This window comes from Anolis carolinensis, chromosome 2, assembly GCF_035594765.1.
Source record: "Anolis carolinensis isolate JA03-04 chromosome 2, rAnoCar3.1.pri, whole genome shotgun sequence".
In the NCBI taxonomy this organism is placed as follows: domain Eukaryota; kingdom Metazoa; phylum Chordata; class Lepidosauria; order Squamata; family Dactyloidae; genus Anolis; species Anolis carolinensis.
Window position 1 is genome coordinate 144,606,079 of NC_085842.1, and position 19,947 is coordinate 144,626,025.

General features: G+C 38.1%; 1 protein-coding gene across 7 annotated transcripts in view; it reads left to right on the forward strand.

Annotated features, from left to right (window-relative positions):
• shisa6 (shisa family member 6) overlaps positions 1 to 19,947 on the forward strand; it is a 418,823-nt gene that overhangs the window by 13,153 nt on the left and 385,723 nt on the right. For all 7 annotated transcript variants that reach the window (XM_062974005.1, XM_062974006.1, XM_062974008.1 and 4 more), the window contains exon 3: positions 7,801 to 7,961. In XM_062974005.1, the coding sequence (XP_062830075.1) occupies positions 7,801 to 7,961 (161 nt within the window). The remainder of the gene's footprint in view (positions 1 to 7,800; positions 7,962 to 19,947) is intronic.

Sequence of the window (19,947 nt, forward strand, 5' to 3'; positions counted from 1 at the left end):
ATAGACAGCCGTATAGCTACTCAGTGAGTTTGGATCTTGGCACCAGTATTCAGTTCTTGATGATCTTGCTCAAAATGGGATGTGTCATGGCGAACCATCATCTGATGACTGTGCTTCTCTGCCAGCCTGGTTCTCCCATCTGCTCAGGTAGGTGAAGCATCTTCTAAGACAAGATTTGTTTTTCTGATCTGAGATGTATCATTGGCACAAAATGCCTTTCTTGCTGTGTCATACTCAGCTCAGGCCTACAACCCTTATGCAAGTGAGTAGGATGCCATTTGCTCCACTTGAGATCAGGTTGGCAAAATCAAGGCGCTCATATCTGTCTCCCATTTCCATTGTTCTCTCCAGCAGCTGAGAAGCATCCAGTTGAAATGTCATGTGTTGCGTGTGTGATAGAACAGTCATCCCCATCAAATGCACAAGGGAAGAGGTAGCTTCTTGCATTTTTTTGAAGTGGCTCTCAAACAATGTTGAGTTTTAATTAGAAAACAGTTAATCATATCTGGAGTGGGGGTTGCAGAGGTATACTATCTTAATGCCAAATGATACAGACTTAGGAAGAAAGTGACATAGGGAGAAGGTTTCTTAGTAGCTAGAAAAAGAGACTATGCAGTTTGATAAGGCATTCCTGTGCCTGAGTAAGCCTTAATCACAGTTGAGTTCATAAATGTGAATTCTTCTGACATTAGTGCCTACTTTGAAGAATCTCCGTGCCTTCAGTTCACATACCAAAATAAAATGCATGCATACTTCAGATCTAGCTTCCCATCTGTAGTAGAAAGTCAGAAGATAACACACATTACAAGGAGAGTACTTCAGGAAGCAAATGTTATTTTCCTGAATTTGGCTCCTCAAGCTTTACCAGCTCTGTTATTTTTCGTTGGGCAAAGGTTGTATTGCTTGAGCCACCAACCTCTACTTTTTCTTATTATATTATATTTTATTTCCTAAGCAAATAAACATACGATTATTCCAGGACAGACATTTGAAGAAAAGTTGTGTGTGCATACATGCAGGCTTAGGACTAAGTAATTTTATTTTTGCAGTAGAGGGCACTATTTTGTTTACAATAGAGTCTAGGCCTATGATAAAGGATAGATTTGATCTTGCTTAAAATAAAGACTAGTAGGTTGATCTTTTAGTGACATGGGATTTGTTCATCTGTCATGGTTTCTTGTGCCACTAGTTTTCTGTTTTTATCTGCTTGTATCATGTTATAGGTAGTTAACCTTCCCCATAGATGATTTATGCAACTTGAATGGTAGTTTAGAACTCCATCTTTTATCCAAGGCCCTCTTAAAAGCACTCATTCCCGTGAATATCATTACATATGATACTCCATGTTATGGAGTGCTATTTCACAATTTTAGCCAATGTCTTCTTTATTTGCCTTGCCGATCATCTGTGTCTACAATTGGGAATTAGTTCTGTAAAACACCTAGAGACTGGACATATAGCCATAAAGATTTAGCCAGACAAATTAGTGAATTCTAGTCTTATTTCAGCCTTTATGCAAAAGCCCAACAAACCCATAAAGATTTAGCCAGACAAATCAGTGAATTCTAGTCTTATTTCAGCCTTTATGCAAAAGTCCAACAAAGCCAAATCAAACTTAAGAAAATAATATCTAGTCCATGTAGGTTGGGCAGATGGGCTGAGCAATGATCTTGCTGTGAGGAAGAGGTGTACTGTTCACTACTTAAACATGAAACTAGGGCAGAAGAGTATTCCAGAATCTTTGGAAGGAAGAAACACAGCCTTTCAAATTAAAGGAAGTAGAACTGAAATTTCCAAAACTGAGTTATCAATCCAGGCAGAAAAAGAAACACTTGTGGTATTTATTGTTAAAGGTAAGTTCAGTTCACATGCTGGTATCATTCAGAAAAAAAAGCACTCGGAGGCTAAAGCAAGGATGGGGACCACTAGTCTACAGCCCTCATATAATCCATGGGGTCTCTGTTTTGACCACTCAGACTTCTCCCCTGATCCCACCAATTTCTTCTCCCTCAATGCTGAGAGTGGGGCAAAGAGTTATCTTCGGTCTGGTGCAAGCCTCTCCCAGTTTTGGGGCTGAGGAAGGCAAGTAACCCCCCCCCCCTCCCGTTGCCTTTTCTTTAGTGCTAAGATGAAGAACCTTTCTCAGTACAGTAGAGTCTCACTTATCCAACGTTCTGGATTATCCAACGCATTTTTGTAGTCAATGTTTTCAATATATCATGATATTTTGGTGCTAAATTCGTAAATACAGTAATTACAACATAACCTTACTGCGTATTGAACTACTTTTTCTGTCAAATTTGTTGTATAACATGATGTTTTGGTGCTTAATTTGTAAAATCATAACCTAATTTGGTGTTTAATAGGCTTCTCCTTAATCTCTCCTTATTATCCAACATATTCGCTTATCCAACATTCTGCCAGCCCGTTTACGTTGGATAAGTGAGAGTCTACTGTACTCGATAAAGAAAAGTCAGTGTCCCCCCCCCCTCCTCCGGCAATCAATTGATTTTCATGGGTCACCTACAGATGTGGGACTGCAAAATATATTCCTCTGTCTATATGTGAATGGGATATGCATATCTATATAGTGTGTGTTTGTGTGTTGAAAAATGTGTATGAAAGAGAAAATGTAGGGTGTGCAGGCCAGTAACAGCTCCACCCAATTTGGGTACATTGTGCCTTGTGTCCAAGGCTATGTTTTCACCAGGTGAAATAATCCAGAGTAGTCTGCTTCAGAGTTGCCCTTGATAAACCATAGGAGATCCAGTGAGGAAATGCTCCAAAGATGTTATTGCAGTCAGTCCAGCAGCACATCAACACCAGTGCTCTGTTCTCCTGAAGTCTGCTGCTGTTTCACCAGTTAAAAGAGGTACTCAACCATCTGATCAGCAGAAGCAATTTTACCAGGGAGCTGCTTCTGGTCAGTGGAACAATGGTGGGGTTTTTTTTTTATGTGTGGACACTGGATCACACTAGATTCAACCTGATCCAGCTGGCCACACATTAAAAGCATCAGGGGTCACTCCAAAGTTTTTTGGAAGATCTTGTGATGGATTAAAGGCTGGAAGCAGAGCTTCAGCAATGGAACAGGCCATACCTCTTGTGGAATGCTTGCAGTGGGTTCGAGGTTAGAATGTTTTATTTCGCCAATATAGACACAGGACTAGCCTGGGATTGGTTTGGCTTTTCTATTATGGTATTTTGCTATCTCTTCCCTAAAACATCTAATGAAACTTGGATCCCATTCTGAGAGAAAAGCAGCATCACATTCAATAAATAAAATAAAAATAAATAAAACTCTATAGAAGTCACAAAATGAAACAGGTAGGGAAGGGGAAAACAGTTTCATTGACACTATTCATACCTTGGGCAATGTGGAATTAGTGTTTGCACTATTGACCAACTTCTCCGCTGCATACATACTTGTAGGGGGAGCCTTGGTAGAACACAATGGAACTTACTGTTAGGTAAGTATGTGTGAGATTATGTTGCTTCTCTCCAGATTTGGTGTGTGAATTGTGGTGAAGGTACATAAATAACTAGCAGTTGGACATGAGTGTAGCACTCGGGGCCTTTACTTTTTAAGAGTCTACATAGACTTGATAGAATTCAATGTCTGTTTTTTTTAAAAAAATTTTTTTAATGAAAAGTAGTTGTAGAATGATTGTAACAAAGAATAGGGGCTACTCTCTTTGTGTCTCCACCAAATCAACTCTCTAAACCCCTTTTCTCCCAATGGGATGTACAGTCCCCACATCACCTTCTTTTTTTACTGGTTGTAAAGCTGTTTGAGGATCATATTGATTAGAGAAATGGAAGAAAGTAACCCCTCACTCCCCTTCCTTACATTGTTCCTCAGCTGACATGCATAACTGCCTGAGGGATGCTTTTCATTTTTTAAAAATGTAAACCACTGAGGGGAAGAGAGGCACAAATCCATATGCCATGCGTAGTTTGGCCCTGTGGTTCTAATATCTCATGGGGATATTTCTAATTAAAGTTTTCTACTTCTAGAAAGTGTGCCTTATCAAATATGTGTATTTATAAATATGTGTAGCGCAGCATGGTGCAGATGCATGATGTAATTTTCAGTTTGCCTCCAGGATTTACAACGTTTATTCCACCCTTTAAAAAAATCAAAAATCTCAAATTTGGGGGAGAATCAGTGTCTCACTTCTGTTTTATTATATGTGATATGGCTTCCCCTTTATTACAATAACTTGTAAAAGCTGTCTTCTAACTAAAAATGAAAAATTGATGAGACTAATTAACGAGTAGGGAGGAATGGCCACTTAAGACTTGCATTCAAGAAGAAATGCATTACCTGCAAAAAGGAGTATGTGCTAATTTGAATAAAATTTGCACATGCTGTCTCTGTATGTGTGCCCATATGTGCATGTTAAATATCATTTTTATAATTTGAATAAAAAATACAGTTCAATCTAATCTGATGGTAAAATTGTGACCAGTTGATGGTCAGATCATGACATCCATTTAGGCAGATTTTCCAACTTATTTTTTTAGAGGAAAAACATGTTTCAACAAGCTTTCAGTGTGGGGGGGGGGGGGCAGGGGCAGGGGGGAGAGATATGACCAGGTCTAATGTTATGATGCTTCTGAGATCATGCTATCAATGTGTCAAGTGTAGTATCCTGTATAAAAAAGTCAGCATATTTATTTGTTCGATGGAAAATCCAATAATTTTTTGTACAAAGATGAGCATGAAATAACGTGGGTTGTTATGATGTAGATTTTACTTTTGAGTCCAGAGACTGGTTTGATTAAATTTTGCTTCACTTGCAACCATTTTTCCTACTATGCACAAGTCCCAACACTATAAAATATACCATATTGCAAATACATTTATTTAAACAGTTCTTTCTATTTTTTGTTCTTTTACACCAGTGACCAGGGTATTCCGCAAAAGTTGAGGGGCTTTTTGGTTATTGCTATTAATATCTTATTTATTTATGCATTTAGCTAGTGTTGGGTGATTCATAATCTGGTACTTCTCTGGCTGTGAAATGCTCTATTCTGATGAATTATTTCCATAAAGTTACAGGCAGCAACAATCATCCACCGAGGAATGCAGTTGTTTTCCAGTCTTGCATTGAAATGCCTGTTTCCCACTATCCACTCCACTCCCCAACTTGGGAGAACATATATTACTGTGTTGATGTTAAAAGTCTGGTAGTGAATCCAAGCTAAGCCCTTACCCTTCTCTGCCCAGGGAAGAAGCCTTGTAACTCTTCACCACACTAGAAAAGCAACTTATTAATTTTATGTAATTCTCGTTCTTGTGAAATCTTAAAATTCTCCATGATGAAAAAAAGGTTCAAGTATCCTCTAAAATAGCTCACTGTGGGGAGTGCTTAGATCCTTTTTAGTGCTGCAAGTAACATTTAATGTAGATTTCTTTTCCTTATTGCACACAAAACTTGGAATCTGTCTTGCTTGTAATAATAAGTTCCCATCAGGTGACATTGGTGAGGTTTTCCTTTTATTTCTACTTGAATTTTTTTCCATAAAATTGTTACATTCTGAAAGGAGAAAATAATAGTTTCAAAATCATAATATTACATTTGTTTGTATATGATAGTTTTCTTTTTCTTTTTCCTATCAGCATTTTCCTCTTAATGGAACTGAAACATGCCTAGCTGTACTCTAGACCAGTGCTACTCAAAGTTCATGGATCAGTGCCAGGCCACACGACTTTGGCGGCCACTGTGACGTATTCTTCGAGGAAAGAAGCAGTTGCAGCCAATAGGCATAAGTAGAGTGCCAGTCCCTGGTCCACCGAATATGGGGGGTGGGACCTTGCCAGTTCCTAAGATCAGGATAAATGCACTGCTCTAAACATTTCCATTATCCATTATTTTCCGTTTATAAATTTTATAGAAGGTTTTCAGTGTGGTTGGTGAAAAAAGTGATGATAGTCTGTATGCTGTTCATTAGTGCTCTTAAAAATGGAATCAAAATATTTTCTAGACTTTTCTATATACAAATTGGAATGATAGTTAGAAAACTGCTCTGTTTGGAAACTTATTGAAAGAAAAACAACTGAAATCTATATGTTGGATTTTATTTCATTTTTCAGCAGATGTTTTAAATGGAAAAGATGGTGCTTACATTAATTGTACGATGCCCTTGAAATGCAGCTTCTTTGCTTCGAATGTAGCCTGTGGCTCCTCTTCCCACATAGCCGTACCACTTTTCTGCCTTCTAGCTCATCACATTTAATCAGTTCTACAGGTGACTATGCCCTAAGGTCTAAATACACTAAAGGTGCCAGATCTCATCTGATCTTGGAAGCTAAGCAGGATCAGACCTGGTTAATATGTGGTTGGGAAATTGCCAATAACTATCGAGTGCTTTAGGCTATATTTCAGAGGATGGAACTGGCAAAGCACCTCTTGAGTATTCCTTGTCTAAGAAAATCCTGTGAAATTCATGGACTCACCATAAATTGATTATTTATTTACTGCATTTTCTCCCTGCTCTATTTCAACCCCAAAGGGGACTCAGAAGGGGACAAGTGACTTAAGGGCTCATTCACATATGTGTGGGCACACACAGAGATAACTGTGCAGCAGTTTGGTAGATGTGAATTCCTTTAATACAAAGATTTGTGGGTTGGGGTCCTAATTTCAATCTCAGCATGGTGAATAAAAGTGGAACAGAGCTGACACCATCTCAAACTATGTGTAAAAATAGTGACACCTTTTTCCCCCCAAATTCTATTGGACAGTGGGGATAGAATCATCCTAACAAATCTAGTGGGGATCAGTGAGGGCTTTCTACATGCTACCTACATCTTCATTTCCGTGGTGTCGTATTTCATATGCCCCATCTTAATTTACAGTGTAGCAACTAAGAAAGTATAGTGATAGCTGGATTACAGAAGTTTCATCTTTGCATATTTATATCTGCAAATTGTTTTTAAAATGTACAGTGGGTCTGAGGGTTTGATTCGAGTACCCACCTTGATACCAAAATCCTTGGGTGCTCAATTCCCATTACATATAGTAGAATAATAAAATAACATCCCTTACACAATAGGGTAAAATCAAGGTTTGCTTTGGGAAAGTTTTTTTTTAAAAAGTATTTCCTATCCATGGATGCAGAATCTGGATACAGAAGGTCGATTGTACTTAAAAGATTTCCAGATGTATAAATACTTTTGAAATTTGAAAAACCTTTAAGTGCAACAGTCCCTTCTTATCCATGTGTTTGGCACCCATAACTCCACCATTACTTGAATGGGACAACATAAAGATGTGAAAATAACAAGTACTCAGTTCAAACTGCTAGAGAAAACTGTTTGAAAAGAGATTTTCACCTTCCTGACATTGTGATAAAACACTAACTCATATTGAATCAGGAAATTGTTCATCTGACTCAGGATTCTGTATATTGTCTGGTAGCAGCTCTCCAAAACATTGGAGAACAGTCTTTTTCGTGTCTCTGTAGGACATGAGGCTTACAAAGCATCTGTTTTATCATAGTTATTGGAGGGGATTAGGACAGTCTGTCTCCTACGTGCTGGGATTGGACAATTGTTAGGTCAAAAAAGTGCTGGGAATTTTGACACCATCCAACCTGTCCTTTCTTTGTCTGGTTTTCCTTTTTCCTGTCTTGTCTCCATTGAACCTAGTGTTCATCCAACTCTTTTTTTTTTTGTTCTTTTAAGCCCAAACATTGTGTCATGCAGAAACCCATTCAGTTTACTTTTGTTTGCTATTCTTGTTTGTTTCTGAATTCTTACATTATCCACTTCCCACTTGTTCTTCCTTTCAGGGCTCTGGCTGATATCCTCCGGCAGCAGGGACCGATCCCCATAGCACACTGTGAAAGAGAGACTGTCTCAGCTATAGATACCTCCCCCAAAGACAACACTCCAATCCGAACATCCTCCAAAAACCACTACACACCGGTGCGCACCTCCAAGAGCAACCCAGGTAAGCAGTATACTTATTCAGTATTAATATAGATGTACTTATTGGTCCTTTGTGGAAAACAAGGATCTGCACAGCTACGAAGTTTCATTGGCTTATAGTAATAGCTGCAATATCTAGCTATTCTAAGAAGGGACTACTGGGGTTTGCATTTCCAGGACTAGTTGATATGACTCTTAAATAAATGCAATGTTTTTGCTGACATGTCACAAGGACATGCTGAAGCATGTTTTAAAGATTCTGTTATAGAAAGCAAGTATGGACTACAATTTGGCTCTGGTATATCAGAAAAGAAAAACGTGTAAGAGAGAAGGCAGGAAAGCACCCCCCAAATACTTTTGTGGGAACGTGATGAGTTAACTTCTGACACATACTCCTGGCCAAAAAGCATGACCCAAATCCTCATCCCAAGCACTGCCTGAATGCTATCTTCACTACCCACCTCTTGGGAAATGACACACTTTGTATTCTCCATTGAAAGAACTGTTACAGTAATAAAGGAACACTATATGTAGAGCGAGATGCCCCAGTTCAGTCACAAGTGATTGAGTGTGACACAGGAACCACTGAGTAAAATTCCTCCCCCCACATGCAGACATTATTTGGGAGGTCAAAACAGATGACCTCAAAGGGATAATAGCTTTGTGAGAAGATAAGACAGCTTGGCTCTTTGATAAAATCCAGTGCAACCTGTAGATTCCTTGTTCTGTGTGCTGGTGGTCTGACTAACCTTATTTCAGTGAGGTCAACACTCTTGATCTTATGGATTGGAACTTGCATCTGTTTAGGTTGGTGACAATTTTTGGTAAGAATAGTCAAGAAAAGGGGGAGATGTTGTGACCTATAGAATCTTCAACTTTTTTGTATTGAAACGTGTATATAAACTCAAATGGTTGCTTTCAGGGGAAAGGAGCTTGGGGAGAGGAACATTTTTAACAGTGAAGTAGTGGAAGTGATTGACCACCTGGCATTGCATTGCTGTACCACTGCCCTTCAAATCCTCCTTGTGGTTTTAGATGTACAGTACTACAAATCCATTCATGGAGCCCTATGTGAGTGCAGCTGTGGAGAGGGGCAGGACTGAAATGTAAAATGATTAAGTTTATTGGGTAAACCTTATTTATACATGGAAATCCATCTCCTATTGAACTTGTTATAGTAGAAGATGCTAGTGCTAAGATTTAAAATACAGTGAGCCTCCTGGATCCACAAGGGTTCCATTCTTGGACCTCTTGTGGATGCCAACAAAACCAGATTAACATGTTCCATATTATTAAATGATTATGGACATGTATTCGGATGCTTCAGTGCATTGCTGCTCACATCCTATATATAGAATAGGATGTGATGATGCACACTTGGTGTAAATTGTGGATCCAGAGGGCTTCTTGTACATGTGTTTGCACAAAGTATGTAGTCTGGAAAAATGAAATGGAAATTGCTCCAATATCACAATAGCTATATGGGCTATTGGATACTTTACAGGAGCTGAGAGATATGCACTGCAAACAGAAATAAAATGAGGCGAGGTCTTCAGGTCTGAATGAGGTAAAACCTGTTGCTGTGTAAAAGAGAAATGATCCTTGGAAGAAGAAAGTGGAAAAGGAAGAGACTTTTAAGTTAACCAGGTCTTCTAATGGTGTTGCATTCTCAGTGGAATGATACTAATAGAGTGCCATGGGCAGATAGGTGGCAGGAAAGTGTGACATTCAAAGGAAAAGATAGTGATTTCTGTCCTGAGTTGAGAGAAAGCACTGTCAAGCTTCTGTGGCAAATGTGCTGGTTTAAAATATTTACTCTTGCATCAAATTCTCCCTGCACCTGGAAAGCTTCACAGCACAAGAGAAAGCTTTGAATGCAACCTTGTATTTGACCTTTAAGCTTTCCCGAAGCAGGGAGCATTTTCAAACGAGCAGAGCCTTGTTAACTTAGACTGAGGCATCTCACAACTTAGAATGACCAACCAGAAGTCACTAAGAAACACATGAATGTAACGGCGCTTGAAGCTCACAGTCCTTTCCAGGCATTTAGGAATTATATTTATTATCACATTGTCCCATCCTCTTTTTAAAAAGGAAACTCAGGGTGTTATAAGGATACTAATGGTGCGTCTAGGTTGTAGAATTAATGCAGTCTGATGCCATTTTAAGTGTCATGGCTTACAGCTAGGAATCATGAGAGTTATAGCTTTATAAGGATACTAGCTGTTCCCGGCCACGGGTTGCTGTGGCGTTGTCTGGTGGTGTTGGTGAGAACTTGTTGAGGTAGTGGTGGTATTGAATGTCTGTTGTATGGTTGTCTTTATGTTTAGTATGCATTTGGTTGTTTGTGTACTGTGAAAGTGGTGAGGGTAGAGGGGGTCTATGTCCCTGTGTTGTATTGTATAGTATTTATATGTTGCCCATGTGTTGTGAATGCTTGGATTGTGTCCTGCTGCATAGTAGAAAGGGTTGGGCTGGATGGCCCTTAGGGGTCTCTCCAAACTCTTGGATTCTATGCTATTATTATTATTATCATCATCATCATCTTCATCATCATTATTATGTAGAGGCTGGATGGCCATCTGTCAGGAGTGCTTGGATTGTGTCCTCCTGCATGGTAGAAGGAAGTTGATCTGGATGATCCTTAGGGGTCACTCCAAACCTTAGGATTGTATGATGTTGTTGTTATTAGTATTAGTATTGAGAGGCTGGATGGCCATCTGTTGGGAGTGCTAGGATTATGTCCTGCATGGCAGTCCAATTGGGTTGGACTGGATGGCCTTTAGGGGTGTCTCCTAACTGTCTGATGCTATGATTCGATGTGTATTATTATTGTGCAGATATTGGATGACCATCTGTCAGGAGTGATTGGATTGTGTCCTCCTGCATGATATAAGGAAGTTGAACTGGATGATCCTTAGGGGTATCTGCTAACCTTAGGATTGTATGATATTCTTATTCTTATTCTTATTCTTATTGTTATTGAGAGGCTGGCTGGCTATCTGTTGGGAGTGCTTGGATTGTATCGTCCAATGGCAGAGTTGGGTTGGCCTGGATGGCCTTTAGGGGTCTCTCCTAATTGTCTGATTCTATGATTCGATTTGTATTATTACTGTGCAGATCTTGGATGGCCATCTGTCAGAAGTGCTTGGTTTGTGTCATCCTGCATGGTAGAAGGAAGTTGAACTGGATGATCCTTAGGGGTGTCTCCTAACCTTATGATTGTATGATCTTCTTCTTCTTCTTCTTCTTCTTCTTCTTATTATTATTATTATTATTATTATTATTATTATTATTATTATTATTGAGAGGCTGGGTGGCCATCTGTTGGGCATGCTTGGATTGTGTCCTCCATGGCAGAATTGGGTTGGACTGGATTACCACAGTAATTATTTCATATTAAAGTAGAATCTCTCTTATCCAACATTCGCTTATCCAGTGTTCTGGATTATCCAACACAGTCTGCCTTTTAGTAGTCAATGTTTTAAATTCATTGTGATATTTTAGTGCTAAATTTGTAAAAACAGTAATTACAACATAGCATTACTGAGCATTGAACTACTTTTTCTGTCAAATTTGTTGTATAACAGGATGTTTGGTGCTTAATTTGTATAATCATTACCTAATTTGATGTTTAATCGGCTTCTCCTGAATCCCTTCTTATTATCCAACATATTCACTTATCCAACGTTCTGCCGGCCTGTTTATGTTGGATAAGTGAGACTCTACTGTATATTAATAATCTTCTCTTATCTGCTTAGAACTGGATTATATGAGGCCCCTTCTACACAGCTGTATAAAATGCACACTGAAGTGAATTATCTGGCAGTGTGGACTCAAGATAATCCAGTTCAAAGCAGATAATATAAGATTATAAATGGGTAATATAGCTGGCCTTGAGTCTACACTGCCATATAATCCAGTTAAAATCAGATAATCTGTATCTTATAGGCAGTGTGGAAGAGGCCTGAGGCCTAACTGTGCCTGTCCCCTGGGCTGAGTAGGTTGCAGAGCTTAGCCTTCTACCTGGCAGCAATTGGATAAAAACAATTATTCCTCTCCCTCAAATTAGGACTTTATTTTTCTTTTCTTTTTGTTGTATGAACGTAGAGGCATGGATGAGGGGTTGTGTTGCCAAGTTTAGTGTTTCTGGGATGTGTAGTTTTGTTGTTTTGTCCTAGGCCGAATTTTTTAATCCTTTTATATAGATAGATAGATCTCTGCTGAAGAGTGCTAGTGCCTCACCAAACTACAAATCCCTGGATTCCACAGCATTGAACCACAGCAGTCAAAGTGGGTAAAACAGCAGTCTTTCTACAATGCCGATGCACCCAATATCAGAGTCCCCCTGAGAGTCTGAAACTCTGTTTAGAGGTTTACTTCTCACAAATTCAATTTAAGAAGGGAGAGAACAGCCATGCATGCTGGGCTCACTCCCTCCGTTTGATCCCACTGCCTTTCCCTAGTGTATGAGGGTGTGAATCAGAAATAAGGATCTACATATATAGGTCCTTCCTGTTAGACTCTGATCATAAGTAGTTTGGAGTATGTGGAGATTCTACAGAGGTAGAACAGGCTTCAGTGTGTGTCTGAAAAGAAGTAGTATGAACGCAGAGACGAGTACAGTGAAAATGACCCCAAATGAAAATGTGGCAGATGTAGAAAGAGGACTAACCTTGCCCGTGAGTGACTATAGTGAGATGACATTTTGATGTGGATTTTTGTGGATTTGTTTGTTTTCAGCAGAGTTTAGAAAAGTTATTTTTGGTCACTAGTTATGGGGATTCTGGAAGCTATTACTGAAAAACTACATTTCTGTGTTTTGGTTCTAAGGAACTAGAACTTTCTTTGACCACATATCTTTCAATGTTTTAGAGATTAAAACAAAGCCAAACAACATCATAGTGTGACCACAATGGCAAAATAATTAATGAAGAAAGACAGTCAAGCTAGAAGAGGCGATAACAGTTAGCTTTTGCCTGAGCCTATTGGGAAGGGATTATAATCCCTTCCCCTCCTTCCTCTTCCCCTGAATGAATTAAGTGCAACATAAACTACAGAGAAAAAGAAACTGCAAAAAGATATTGAAACTGGGACATTTTAAAAACAGTTGAAAAGTGGGACAATAGAGGATTAATTGGAACAGTCCTTGCCAAATTGGGACAGTTAGAGAGTATGCGACCAAGAATTTATAAATGTGTGGTCTAGGAAGTGATTCTAACTGTTAGCTGCACTTTTCCTCCTTCCAAATATGCCAGTCACTCAATAAGTAGATAGTACTAAAAGGAGGACACATCAGTAATACCATGATGCAAAATAACTTGTGTGTCAGAAATTAATAACTGTTTCACATGTGCAAGCTCATTACTCTATGACTGCATCACTGGGTGATACTCATATTCATTACCATTCATATGACTGGCAAAACATATAGCTTGCTTCAAAACAGGTCCTTTATTCAGCTGTGGCTAAAATAAAAGATGTCAAATTTCCCTCTAAAATGTGGCAAAATGTTGCAGGCATGACTATGGGAAGGAAAGAACAAATTAGTTCAGTCTAACAAAAATGAAGAGCTGGAAGATTAGTGGAGATTATCTGAAGGATTTTTAAATGTCAGTGACCTAATGAATTTTGTGGTTTCCTGGGTTTCAGCTCAGAATTGACAATAGGAGTCACTTCTCTGAGTCTTCTACATTGAACAAGGCTACGTTTACAGTGAGATCATTCATTTGCAGAGTTCATAGTATGTTAGAAAGATGTGGTTGCTGAAACCATTGTTTTAGTTTGTCAATGACAGCAGCTGTGAAAGTAAATGAAAGGAGATGTGTACAGTTTAGGAGTTCTGCAAATATCTGTGATTTTTGCTTCCCATTGCAAAAAATTACGTATTTGCCAACATGGATAAATGTTCTAAATAATGCAATAGTTTTCTGAATAGTTATTTTAAATCTGAGAAAGAGAAAGCATGACAGTGAGGGAGGGAAGAAGCAAGCAAGCAAGCAGAATAGTTCTGTAATTAATGGGAATGAGAACAGTAAAAAAATAACCACCATATTGTGTTTTGAATGAGAAGCAGTGATAGTCGTAGGAAATGAGCAGCAACATATTTATGCTTTAAAGGGGGGAATTGTGATGAGCACCATAGTACTGTATGCCTAAAAGAAAGCCATTGTGTTTTGAAATGCCTCAGTGTATATGACCAAGGCTGTATTCTTATATCTTCTTCCTATACACATACATACACATACACGATTGTACTGTAAGTCTGTTGAGGGCCCAGTGAGTACTCTTGATGCAGAGAAGTCATTAGGAAAATTCAAAAAATCACACATCTGCAAAAAGTATCCTGCAATGCCAGAATTTGGGAGGGCGGGACTATAAAAAGGAAAAAAACATTTGATAGTTTCATATGTTCTCCACTACAGGTCACAACATGACGCCTAATATATTTGATATGAACAATGGGGCACCATTTAGGAAATAGTTATTTTATTCTTCATGTCAATCTAGGAAATACACCCTCTGCTGTTGTGGGTTAGAGATAAAATACAATATATTTTAACATTTCAAATATAAATGAGAAGAACTAACCAGAAAATAGCAGCTTTTATAGAAACAAGTGTGCAAATGAACAGCTGCATGAAAACAACAGTTTCTTAGCAGTGACAAACATCAGATATATCATTTGCTCGCCATATTATGAAGTAGTCAGGTGGGCCTATAGAATGGGGTCATTTGTAAGTCCCTGCTCAGACAAAAATGCTTTTGCTTCAGAGAAAATGTTTATCAAACTTCGTGAAATGACTTCCAGTGGGCAGCGATGGCGGTGGGCTGGACTTGCTAGGGGCTCCTAGCAAGCCATCGTTTCTTGATGGTTTGGATTGAGCCTTCGGCTCCCCCTTCCTTGCGGATCGAGACAAGGAGGGACGCAAATCTCCGGTACAGTTACTGTCGATCCGAAGCTCCCAGCTAAGGTGGGAGGCTTGCCGGATCCGGTAGAGCCGTGGAGAGTGCGGACCGCAAGACTAGAAGCAAGGCGTAAGCCTTGCAAAAACTGCCCGCCTGGCCCATTTTTAAAAATATAAAGAAGAGGACTAAACTCCAAAGGAAGGAAAGGAACTGTGAGTACCTTCCCAAACTCAGAGGGGAAATCTTGGTCCCCAAAACTCACTGAAGTGGGGCTTAAAAACTCGGGCTCACTTGGAGGAAAAGAAGGCAAAAGGACTGCTTTGATTTATTAATAAGTCTACATTGACGCTCTGAATGAGGTAAAGCTTAAAGAAAACTATTGTAATGGACTTAAAAGGATAAAAGAAAACAATAGAGGAAGAATCTTACCAAGGTGGTGGCCGTTGACCTTGGGAAAAAGTTTGTTTTGTCTAGAGGCACCTTCTTTATAAACAACTCCCTAGAGCAGGGGTTCCCAAACTAAGGCCCGGGGGCCGGATGCGGCCCATCGAAGCCATTTATCCGGCCCCCACAGCACAAGGGCAGAAGGGGGTTGGGCTAAATGACCCAAGGGGTCTCTTCTTCTCTTCCAACCATTATTATTATTATTATTATTATTATTATTATTATTATTATTATTATTATTAACAACATTGAGGCCAGGTGGTCATCTGTCAGGGGTGCTTTGCTTGTGCTTTTGGTGCACAAAGGCAGAAGGGGATTGGACTAAATGGCCCAAGCGGTCTCTTCCAACCCTCTTTTTATTATTATTATTATTATTATTATTATTATTACTATTATTAACAACATTGAGGCTGGGTGGCCATCTGTCAGGGGTGCTTTGCTTGTGCTTTTGGTGCACAAAGGAAGAAGGGGGTTGGACTAAATGGCCCAAGCGGTTTCTTCCAACCCTCTTTATATTATTATTACTATTATTATTATTATTATTATTATTATTATTATTATTAACAACATTGAGGCTGGGTGGCCATCTGTCAGGGGTGCTTTGCTTGTGCTTTCGGTGCACAAAGGCAGAAGGGGGTTGGACTAAATGGCCCTAGGGGTCTCTTCCAACCCTCTTTATTATTATTATTATTATTATTATTATTATTATTATTATTATTAACATTGAGGCTGAGTGGCCATCTGTCAGGGGTGCTTTGCTTGTGCTTTCGGTGCACAAAGGCAGAAGGGGATTGGACTCTATGGCCCAAAGGGTCTCTTCCAACACTCTTTGTTGTTGTTGTTGTTGTTGTTGTTGTTATTGCTCGGTGGCCAACTATAGTCCGGCCCTCCAATGGTCCAAAGGATCATGAACTGGCCCCCTGTTTAAAAAGTTTGGGGACCCCTGCCCTAGAGCTTTGAAGGAAACGGAAAGGCTACAACAAAATAAATGCCAGGGCGGAAGTGAGAGGCCGGACTTCAAGTCAGGGCGGAAGTAAGCCATCTTAGAGGAATGGTAAACAAGGGTATACTTCCATAGAGCTGAATAAGGAAACGGAAAGGTGGGAAGACTAAAACAAACGGACGAAGAATCAAGATCACAGAGATACATCATTATAGAGAGGCACAACAATTAAAGAGAAATAAACAACAAAAAAAGCAGGATCAGCGGATAAACGACGGATGAAAGACGGCAGTTGGAAGACAGATGGTGAATAGAGGGCAACGGGAGGCGAACAACGGACGGCAGACAACGGCAGACAACAGAAGGCAAAGGCAAAGAAGAGACATTGGAAAAATACTGAAGAACAACTAATATTAGATGACCCAAAAGGCATCGGAGGATCATAATAAGCAAATGATTGAAATGAGAAATATTAAAAATGAAAATAAAGAAAAAAATTGAAACTTTGGAGCTCAAAAACTCCAAATTAGAAAGACTTCAAGAAAGACTGGAACAAAGAGAACTTGAATTCCAACTTCGTTTTAGAAACATTCAAGAGGAGGGTAATGAAAATATAAGAGAAGTAATAACAAAAATAATAGCAGTCCTCCTACAAACTTCCTCTCAGGAAGTGGAATCAGAGATAGACAGATGCTACAGAATACAAACAAATTACTCAAAAAAGAACAAAGTGGCAAAGGATGTCATTGCCCACTTTTCAAAGAAAAGAATGAGAGATGAAATTCTCCAAAAGAATAGTAAACAACAGTCATTTTATAAAGACACAAAAATTATAATCTTGAAATAATTTCCTCTAACGACTCTAAATAAAAGAAGAAATTATTTTTTCCTAACAGATGAACTTAAAAAACAAAAAATTAGATTCAGGTGGGAAAAAACAGAGGGGATAATGGTTACCTATAAAAATGAAAAACATTGGCTGACATCCATCGAGAAAGCGAGAGCTTTTTACAAAATCCTCAAAGCTGCTTCTGAACAAAAATCACCTACACCCCGTTCCTCCAAGAAAAAGAAACCAAAAAGAGCCAGGTATAATTCCCCAGAAAACGATGACCTAGAAGTAGATATAGGAACGTCGGACTCTGACCCTCCAGAAGAAGATGATGATAAAGATCCAACAGAGGACAAGAATCAAAATGATGTCTGAAATTTCACAGCAATTAAAATGTTATATGAACAACATTAACGGTTGGAACTCACCCAAAAAAAGAAATTATATTATGAATCAAATTATTAAAGGGAGATTTGATGTAGTGGCACTCCAAGAAACGCATACTTGCCAAAAACACGTTTCCTATTTAACTAACAAGAGAATTGGGAAAGAATTCTATTTGGCCGATCAAAAAAAAAGAAGAGAGTTGTAACATATATTAACAGTAACATTCTGGCGGAATTGAAGTTCAAAGATGATGAGGGGAGAATGGTGGCAGTTGAAATTCTGATAAACCACGAGAAAATATTAATCATCAACATTTACGCTCCAAATGGTCCCAAATCAAAATTTGTAAAAAAAAATCTAAAAGATCAGATTGCGGAAACAAAAACTGACCATATTATTATTTTGGGAGATTTCAATAGGGTTTTAGATTTAAAAATGGACAAGTCTGATAAAACAAATAGGAGAAGTAAAGAAAAGATTTGACAGCTTCCAAGAAGCTTTATGACTGAAAAATTATTTGATTCTTCAAGATGTTTGGCGATTAAAAAACCCCAAAGAAAAAGACTACACTTTCTATTCAAACAGACATGAAACATGGTCTAGAATAGATATGATTTGGACTACAAACACATTGACAACAAAAATTGATAAGATAACCATCCTCCCCAGAAATAAATCAGTTCATAACCCAATGGAAATGTATATAAATTATAAAAGAAATACCCTAAGATGGAGACTTGATGATAATTTAATCAAATCAGAGAAAGAGATTACTAAGAATATGAAATTGACAAAGGAATTTTTCACCATAAATGATAATGATGAGGTCACGAAACAAACTTTGTGGGACACTTACAAAGCTGTTATGAGGGGCCATTTTATTCAACAAAAAGTGAGGGAAAACAAAATCAGATACTCTAAATTAAATGGTATTAACAAGCAAATAAATGTAAAAGTAAAAGAACTAAAACTAAATCCTCAAAACCAAAAAGTAAGGAAAGAGCTGTCAAAACTGAACAAAGATAAAGAGCACATTGAATTGGATCAAACGGCAAAATCTTTAAAATATATTAAGCAGTATAATTTTGAAAATGCAAACAAGCCAGGTGCTTGGTTGACCAGGAAAATTAGGAAGAAAAAACAACACCAACAAATCATAAAAATCAAAGGCAAGGAAAAAGAATATACCACGGATGAGGAAATTAGACAAGAATTTAGTAAATTTTATAAACAGTTATATAATCAAAAAGATATCGATTCGGAAATGATAATGAAATACCTAGGAGAACAAAATCTTCAGAAAATTACGGATAACCAAAGAGAACAACTTAACAGGGAGATTACAGAGGATGCAATTAATAAGGCAATCTCTTCATTAAAATCGAACAAAGCACCAGGCCCCGATGGTTACACGGCGAGTTTTTATAAAGTAATGAAAGATGTGATAACCCCTTATTTAAAAATTATAATGAATCAAACATTACAAGAAAAGAAAATTCCTGAATCATGGAGAGAAGCGGTGATAATTACAATTCATAAAGAAGACACAGATGGATCAGATGTGAAAAATTATCGCCCCATTTCTCTCCTAAATGTGGACTATAAAATCCAATCGCCAATATCTTGGCGAATAGATTTAAAATCTTTCTAAATGAATGGATTGGGCAAGAACAAAAAGGATTCCTCCCGGGGAGACATATGAAAGAGAATGTAAGATGTATTTTGGACCTTACTGAATTTTACGAAACAAACCATCAACGAGAATTAGTCTTACTTTCTGTCGATGCGGAAAAAGCGTTCGATAACCTTGACTGGACATTTGTTAAATTGTTAATGAAGGAAAATGATATCGGATTTCAATTTAATAATGCTATAGAGGTGATTTACGATAAACAAAAAGCAAACATCCTAATAAATGGCCAATTCACAGATGAAATAAGAATTAGCAAAGGAACCCGCCAGGGGTGTCCACTTTCCCCATTAATTTTTATTTTTGCAATTGAAATCCTCCTGAGAAATATAAGAAAAGACAGGCAACTAAAAGGAACAAAGATAGCTAATTACGAGTTTAAGACAAGAGCATTTGCCGACAATATTATTTGTATAATTGAGGAGCCAAAAAATCAATTGCAACAATGGATAAATAAGTTGGAAGAATTTGGTGCGGTAGCAGGGTTTTACCTAAATAAAAAGAAAACCAAGATTTTAACAAAAAATATCTCAAGAAAAAACCAGGAAGAAATAGAGAAATCAACAGGCATCCAGGTTGTAAAGAAATTTAAATATCTGGGCATATGGATTGCGGCAAAAAATGTGCATTTATTAGAAAATAACTACCATTTAAAATGGAAAGAAATCAGTAAAGATCTCCAAAATTGGAAAAAATTGATAATTTTCTATTCGGTCGAAAATCACTAATTAAGATGAACATATTACCAAAACTTCTCCACCTATTTCAAAATTTACCAATAATACGGAACAAAAAAACCTTTT